Here is an 8644-nt window from a genome sequence, read left to right on the forward strand (position 1 = left end):
ATAAAATGTTTCTTTATTGACTTACCCACATTGTAATTAGTTACAGATACTGTCTCTGAACATGATGGAATTCAAGACATAAAACATTCATTTTCATCTTGATTTCATCTTCAAAATTTGTGCAAAAGTACATTTAATATTTATTCATATAAATCAATATCGTCAGATAGCTCTCCATTCTGACCATAAAACACAACACTAATGTGATGATTTCAATAGCATGCAAGGGCAGCACTGATAGTAAAGAAACCGTTAAATACTGACGTATGTACGAGCATTTTTTAATAAAAAATGTGAATATAAAAAAGCGCTATTGTTTTACGTGGTCCCTGCGTTAAATTAAATGTACAAGTCTGCTGTGTGAGTATGAGGACCCTCAATCTGTAAATTACTGATTTGAAATATTTTTTTAATGAGATATTTTGTGGACACTTTTATCCAAAGTGACTTAGAATTGATTTAGACAAAGAAGGGGACAATCCCCCGGGAGCAATGCGGGGTTCAGGGCCTTGCTCGAGGGCCCAGCAGCTGTGCGGATCTTATCGTGGCTACATCGGGGCTTTCAGTACGGACGCAGGGCCAGTGGGTCGGCGTTCTCCCCCTGCAGGTAGAAGCCGGGGTTGAAGTAGGCGAACAGCGGCTTGTCGGTGTCGTACGTGGCAGAGGCGATGAGTTTGACGTGGTCGGCGTCGTAGAACTCCACGCGCTTCCTGTCGCAGTCCAGGTACGTGCCCACGACGCGTGGCTGCGTCCCCAGGTCCAGCGGGACCTCGCGCTGCGTCTGGACCCGGTGCTTCCCGAAGCGGCCGTTCAGCCGACACACGCTCTCCCTGTCGCCGTGCGGGTCGGCCTCCACGCCCAGGCTCCAGTGCAGCTTCTCCCCCACCGTCACCTCCCAGTAGTGCTGCCCCGCCCCGAAGCCCTCGCCGCTCCACGTGTGCGACATGGAGTACTGCGGGTCTCTCCCCCACGCCCACATCCGGCTGGGCCTCACGTCCACGTGTCTGACGCCCAGCCCGTCGCGTGACACCTTCAACACCGGGTCGTCATTGTCCTCCACCGTTACGCAGTCTGGAACTGCGGGGAACAAACGCGAGAGCCAAACATCTCAGAATCCATTGCAGCCGAATTAATAACAAACTGCCAATATCGCAGACATAAAGAACACATAATGCAGAGAACAGAAGGCTCATCTCGGCTCGCTGCTTCCCTATAAACTGGAGAGTATATTAAGCATAAATGTTTTATCACTTGGAGATGTGCGATGGCAGCCAGGCTTGTGTGTCTGAAAATAATGTAACGTTCTATTTTAGCGGTATAATTTAAACACATCCGCCTAATTGGCGTGGAGCATGAGAACGGCGAGTTCTCTGTCAGATTGAAAATAGCATTCGGAGAGAGGGCCCTTTCGCACCGTCAGGCGCTGAACTCACCCGGTCTGACAACCTTCAGCATCTCCTTCCACACGAACAGCTGCAGGTGGGACTCATACGGACCCAGGGTGAGGGAGCGGGGGGTGTCCGGGGTCACTTGGAGGTCCTCCGCCTCCGATCTGAACCTGCGGAGAAGGGAGAACGGGAAACAAGACCGGGTAAGTGGAAGTAAAGAAAAACAACAGACAAACTCCCGAACACATCGAATTTGGATCTCCCAGAAGGGCAATTCTGTTCCAAGGGGCGAACAGTCTGCATGTTGGGTTTTTGTTTCCGCCAATTACCTCGTCTCAATTAGCGAATTAGCTGTGTGCACAGATGGTGGACTACTCGTACGTTAGAGCGCAATAAAATGTTTTACAAGGGTAAGCCTTCAGCTGCTATGCATGAGGTTGTCGGAAAAATAAAAATATACTTTTAATAAGTGATTTAATGATTTCATTAAAAGAAGAGTTTCTCAGTGCAGTGACTCTCCCCACAGTGTGGGTGTGAAACATGATCATAACTGTGGCTAGGAGTCACAACTGCAATAACCTGAAATACAATATATGCTGGAAATTACTCATTTAAATACACAGAAGGCCAATGCTGTTTTCAGATTTGAAGTCCACCGTGTTTTCTCTCCACAGAGAGTGAGGGCACTTTGTTACTCTGGCGAAACTGCAAGGTGTTTCAGTGTTATTGTATTCATAAACAGAAAAAGCGAAACGATAGATGGCAAGTGTGTGAGTGTGTGAGAGGCCAAATATGAAAATGCGAAAATGTGAAGACTACTCTTCTGGGTTAAGTGTAGTGTTGTTCTATTTTCTCATTGGAAGGAGCTGAAGGTCATGACCCCTGAGAGTGTTCTGTGTTCATAGTTTCTGCTTCTGCAGAAAAGCGGAAAAGCAGGGGTGACGCTCTAAAATGCAAGGTGCCAGAAAACAAGCTAAAAACTTCAGAAAATATTGTAGCATCATGAAAACAATTTTTCAGTGAACAGAGTGAAGACTTGAGGTGGGCTCAGCTCTTAATACTCAATATTAATGTTACAAGTATGACCTGAATACTCACTCTCCCACTGTATGCTGACCCGATATTTCACCGGTTCCACTGGCCCGGTTCTTCAGCTCGCCCACAATAGGGGACCCGTGGTCCAACCACCACTGTACGGACACAGAAATCCAGAAGAGGTTTATTCAGACCAAGGACCGCAGGTGATCCAATTTGGCCCTTGATCAATCGAGTTTGATTTGATATGCCTGGGAATCGTCAAGGAGCGTCTTACCCCGCCTGTCGAGTCTGAGGGTAAAATTTCAATCAAGCGATCTGCATCTGAGCTCGAACAACAAGCACGGTACGTCGCCTTTGCTGCTTATTCCCTTGACAGCAATTACAGTGAGTTAAAAGTATTCCTCGTTTTCTGATCGCAAGGAGAAAACTCTGCCATCTTTACATGCGGGCGGCTTTGATGCTGCGAGCAGATGAGATAGCGTTCGCCCTCATCAGTGGACACATGGGATGAGCCGTCTCACTTTCCATCAAATTACGTTGGGAAATTCAAGCCTACATACAGTATCTGTGTTTGCACGCTCGGTGGTGTTTGAAGAAATATAAAACTGCAGAGTTGATATTGCATATGAAGAGTGCTCACTAGAGCTAATGAGACGCATGAAATCTGCATATATTAATACCTCATACCAATATACATGCTGGAGTCTTCTATTCCAGTAAAGGTGAACCCTGTTTTTATATCTAATGTATGCAAGTGGTCCAGTTCTCATATGAAGGTTATTATTTTTTACTGTTGGAATAGACACAAACGACTGATAGGAGTCATCATGCAATGAAAACCCAGGAAAAGTGTTTTGGTTGGACGCAATGCGCCAATAACCTAGAAAGCAGTCCGTGGGCTCATCCCATTGGCTTCCATTTACCTCTCTCCATAGCTCCACCCATGGGAGGAGGTGAGGAAAGGAAGCGAGGGTGGAGGAATCAAGGAAATGGCGAATGGAATGTCCCTGTTCAGTCGAGTGTCTGGCTTGACACAGAGATGTTTAACTCAACGCTTCCCTGGTGTACTTGTATGTGTGTGAATGGGTGAATGAGAGGCAGGAATTGTAAAGTGCCATTTTCCATTTAATGAGCCTCACCTGTTGGAAGTTGTCGGACTCGTCGATGTCTAGACCTGACAGCAGGGCGCTCTCCTTCTCCAGACGGGGGTTGAGCCTCTGAGTCATGGCCGCCTGGTTCGCCTGCATGGGCAGCAGAGCCCTCTTCTCCTCCTTCACCACTTCCGCTTGCAGCTCCTGCTCCCTCTTCTGCAGAAAGTTCTGGAGCTCCCTGAACCGAGCGCTGATGTTGGCCTTCAGCCGAGTGGACTTCTCCTGTGGGTTACGGGGTGACATTAGCTCAGGCGGTAAGAGTAGTCTGGCAATTTGAGGGTTGCCGGTTCGATTCTGCCCTGGGTGTGTCGAAGTGTCCCTGAGCAAGACGCCTAACCCTAATGCTCCAAAATGCTCCTGACGAGCTGGTTGGTGACTTGCATGGCAGCCAATCGCTGTTAGTGTGTGAGTGTATGAATGGGTGAATCAGAAGCATCAATTGTACAGTGCTTTGGTAAAGGCGCTATAGAAATGCTAACCATTTACAGAACAGTTACGACTAAAGCCGCTGCGGGCAGAGAATTCCAAAACCCTACCTTCAGAATACTCTTCCCCATCAATTCCAAGTTCTCCCAATATTTTTAAGTGTTAGGTTTTGTGTTTTCAGTGTATTGTATTCTATCTATTAGTGTTTCCTTGTTTTTGTTACCTCTGTGCACACCGTAGCCTCCCTGTCAGTTCATCTCACTTCACTCATTCGTTTCACCTGTTTCACTTCCTGATTGTTTCACTTCCTGATTGTTTCCCCATCTGATTCCTATTCTCTCTTGTTACCTGTATTATTTAAACCCTTGTTTTGTTCAGTTCCTTGCCAGATTGTTATGTGTTTATGCCATTCTTTCCAGCGTTTTCTGATTGATACCTGTTACGACCCATTTCTGATTGATACCTGTTAAGACTTTTATTATAAATACTACTCCTTGGTTTCGCATCTGGGTCACCCGTTCTGAGTGCCTGATATTAATGGAAAATTAAAAACAGATTTTTCTACACTCTTTCATGACCCTTGACTTCTTGTTGTCATGCTGTTGCCCAATCATTATGTATTATCTTTTACAATCCTGTTTTTAAATCTAAGTGGTGTAAAGTGGTGTAAAGTGGTGTTAAGACCAGAGTCCACTTGAGTGCGTGGTCTCATATATCTCGACTCAAACCAAATCTGAACGTGTCTATTGAGCATTTAGCAAAGGCGTGATGACAGTGGGCTTCACAGCGCACCCTGTCCTAACCCCCCTGCAAAAGGTCAAAGGTGACAGTGGCAAGGACCGAACAGAAGAAACTTATTTTTGTAAAATAAATCAAGTTTGTTGCTTGGGCCATAGCACACAGTGGAACTGTTTTAACGGGGAGAAAATGCTTTGATGATAACAATTAAATTGCAAATAATATGCAGCTACTAATGGGAACCACAAGTTCAAGTTCAGGTTTATGTGCTCATGTAATTACATTAACTTTACAGCCCCAAATAAGCTCCAAGCTTAACTCTTTTTTTTTTTGTTTTGTTATAAGGCATTACATTTGTAATTGGAGGGTATTTAGTGTGCATGCAAATGTACAGACTCTTTAGAAGTGAAAACAGTCAACATTCAACATGTTTTTACAGGGAAATGGCAGAGGGAATGTTATAATTGATTTAATTAACAGCACCTGAAACCAATTCCTGCAGGGTTTCTTTTATCCGATAACAAGGCAATAAGCAAACATTATGTGCACCCACAGTACTGTACAAAAAGCTTATGCACACTACATTTATAAAATACAAATTTTGTCCAAGATATTTCTATATGTATTTTTTGGTTTTCTGCATTAGTGTGTAAGTAGAAAAGAGATTTCCAAACATTCATTTTCCCAAAAATGTCATGTTACAGAAAAACCTTTGCCCCTTTCCACCAACCCAACAAAGGCACCACCTGCTTTTCTTCCTTTTAATGACGGCTGTAAACCTGGATCACTGCGGTGAGCTCACGTATTTATTTACAGACTAGTGTAAGGTGAGGGGAGCCAGAAGGGGGGCGCTCCGGAGCGGTTTTGGCACCTGCACCACACAGGAGAGCTGTGGCAGAAACTAAACCAGCTGAAAAGGCAAACTCAACTCCCAAAACAGGCCTTATTTAATCAGCACGAACAGGTCTGCCAGAAACCCCGTATTAAAGCCCCGCGTTATCTGTACGCCCCGTTGTTTGGTGTTGGGAAAACCATGGCGAATGAAATACCACATCCGGCTTGCTACATGGTTTACCGTGTTCTGCGAATGCTATTCAATTCATAAATAACCGCCATTAAAAACACCCTGGCCGTGTCAACGGTATTAACACCACCTCCGATCCCAGTGGATAACAAAAACAAAAGTGAATGTGCTCATTTTAGCATTCCACTGAGTTTTGGACAAATGGCTGTTACAAAACTTAAGCCGCACGTATTGCTGGGATCAGTAGTATACAAAGGCTTATTTTTAAAGAAACGAGTTTCAACTGCAGATGGTAGGCGGCGGATGCCTCTCACTTTAATCTTTCTCATCTCCCCATCCTGCTCGGAGATAAGACCAGCCAGAGCACCGTTGTCCTTGGACAGGAACTCCAGAGCCTTTCCCAATTCACCCTGCAAAGCAAAGACCAATACAAATGAAAAGAAAGGCTGACTTTCTATCACTTTTTTCCACGTCTCTTGGCCCCCAGAAGTGCACTGAGCAGCTGCCCGTCTCTTTCTCTTCTCGTCTGTCCCCTCGTTATCTTGCCTCCTTCAGTATACAATGATTTAAATGAGAATTGCAGGCCGCTTGATCATGAGATACTGAAAACTCAAGGGGCACGGTAATCTAACACTCGACCTTCTCTGCCTTTTTGGCGAGAATTCAAAAGCATATAATTCCAACCGTTTACAAAAAGAAAACGATGCGTCATGATACACCCATGGCACTACACAACTTTGTCTGACGCTGAAAAGTTTTCGTACAGCGCATTGTTTTATTGTATAAAACACTAATATATTGTGAGTCACCCATCGCACAAGACTGAAACAGATCAGCTCTGACCTTGCTGACAGCGGCAGCCTCGCTGATAGGCACGCAGGCGTGTCCGCGATGTGTGTGTCCATCCCGGCAGACCACGCAGATGAGCTGTCTGTCCGTTTGACAGAATATCTTCATTTTCTCCTGGTGCTCGGGGCACGTACGGTGGTACACTTGAGCTCTCAGCCTGTCGGCCAAGTTCCGGATCAGACGGTTCGGTTTGCATGTTCTGACCGCGAACGGCGCACGGCATTCCGGGCATCTTGGACTCTGGCAGCTCTGGATACACGGGCGACAGAATGTGTGATCACAAGGTAGACTCACTGGGTCAGCAAATACCCCCAAACACACAGAACAGTACAATTCGCTGAACAAGTCAGAGTGAGCCATTGCGGAGTTGTCTGCTCTGTGCTGGAGCTCGAGATAAGTTTCGTTTTCTGTTCTGGAATATCGGAAGTTAAAAGATACGGGCCAGTCTGACCAAGCCCAAGGAATTCCCCCGTTTAATTATTCTATATCCCGTGACAAATTAAAGTTTTTCAATATTAAAGTTAATGTGATACTTTATAACGTTTCACTTCATAATCTAAATGCAATTTATAATCGTATTATTATCTAACATTATTACTCATGTTTTTGAAAGTTCATCCTGTACACAGTAAAATGTCCAGCGTTCATTCAACTCGTTACAGAGGAGGGGGGGAAATAGCTGGCTATGTAATGGCAGCCCGGTTTGGGGATGGTTGTGACACTTATTTCTGATTGAAATTAATAGTTTTTGGCATTTCTTTATTTCTCAGCATGGCAAGGAAATCCATCCATCCATCCATCCATTATCTGAACCCGCTTATCCTGATCAGGGTCGCAGGGGGGCTGGAGCTTATCCCAGCATACATTGGGCGAAAGGCAGGAATACACCCTGGACAGGTCGCCAGTCCATCGCAGGGCACACACACCATTCACTCACACACTCATACCTACGGGCAATTTAGACTCTCCAATCAGCCTAACGTGCATGTCTTTGGACTGTGGGAGGAAACCGGAGTACCCGGAGGAAACCCACGCAGACACGGGGAGAACATGCAAACTCCGCACGGAGAGGCCCCGGCCGACAGGGATTCGAACCCAGGACCTCCTTGCTGTGAGGCGGCAGTGCTACCCACTGCACCATCCGTGCCGCCAAGGCAAGGAAATGGATGAGGAAAAGAAATAGGGACAGTAGACACACTAAACACTCCATGGGTAGTCAGCTGACACACACATACGCAAACACACTGTAGTAGAAAGAAAGCTGTTTTACATTTAAAGACTAAAAAGCACAATTTATTTCACTTTAAAAATATTTTTTTTGCGTTACAAAAAAAGACATTTGTAAAACAGATTTTTCAAATTATGTTAGGCCATTTTATATTTCATGTTTAAGTATTTTCATTTGTTTTATGGAACATAATGTACTTTAGGCCAAATTGTGCAAATGTAATAGTGTGGTTCTGATTGAAGCACATTTCTGTTCCTGTTACATCAATCCCCAACTTATGTTAAAACTCAGCCCAGTAGTGGCACTCCTTGTATCACACATTCTTTTATATTGTAGATGATGTCTAAATGACTCGTATTTGTAGCAGACAAACGTGGGTATCTTTTTATCAAAGTTGAGAGCTCTAGCATAAACAGTCATTGAGTCATCCATGTTGGAGCAAAACGTGTTCCAATTGTCCCTGGACTCCCCTACATATGGGGACCATTTGTAGCCTACTCGTCTAAGTAAGTTGATTGTTGAACACTGAAGATCTTGCTGTGTAAACCTTTAGGCTGTAACTAGACGCCCAATGCGCTTACCTCCATATTCAATTTTATACATCTTGTATCGTTCTGATACTTATGATTATTTTATAACTTTGTCTCATAATTAGCAGTCAATTACATTGTGGCGCGGCTGCAACTGAGTCTCGATTTGAGTCCTTTTGAATCTTGAGGCGATATTTAAAAATTGCCATGGTAACCAATCCTGGAATTTTTAATATGATCAAACGCGTCACCTTTTAAGCGATTTACAGTTT

The 8644-nt window shown here is 44.7% G+C and overlaps 1 protein-coding gene across 3 annotated transcripts; it reads right to left on the reverse strand.

Annotated features, from left to right (window-relative positions):
* Positions 1-6999, reverse strand: LOC133131051 (zinc-binding protein A33-like). Of its 3 annotated transcripts, XM_061246143.1 has the most exons (6): positions 6609-6999; positions 6080-6175; positions 3566-3799; positions 2487-2578; positions 1434-1558; positions 1-1077 (listed from the first exon to the last, which is right to left on the reverse strand). In XM_061246143.1, the coding sequence occupies exons 1-6, from the start codon at positions 6972-6974 to the stop codon at positions 563-565; spliced, it is 1428 nt and encodes a 475-aa protein (XP_061102127.1). In that variant the 5' UTR covers positions 6975-6999; the 3' UTR covers positions 1-562. The 3 variants fall into 3 exon arrangements, with proteins under 3 accessions (XP_061102127.1, XP_061102128.1, XP_061102129.1); XM_061246144.1 differs by lacking the exons at positions 6080-6175; positions 6609-6999 and adding an exon at positions 4114-4636; XM_061246145.1 differs by lacking the exons at positions 6080-6175; positions 6609-6999 and adding an exon at positions 4227-4635.
* Positions 7000-8644: the final 1645 nt, after the last annotated feature.

This window comes from Conger conger, chromosome 6 (assembly GCF_963514075.1).
Source record: "Conger conger chromosome 6, fConCon1.1, whole genome shotgun sequence".
Lineage (NCBI taxonomy): Eukaryota > Metazoa > Chordata > Actinopteri > Anguilliformes > Congridae > Conger > Conger conger.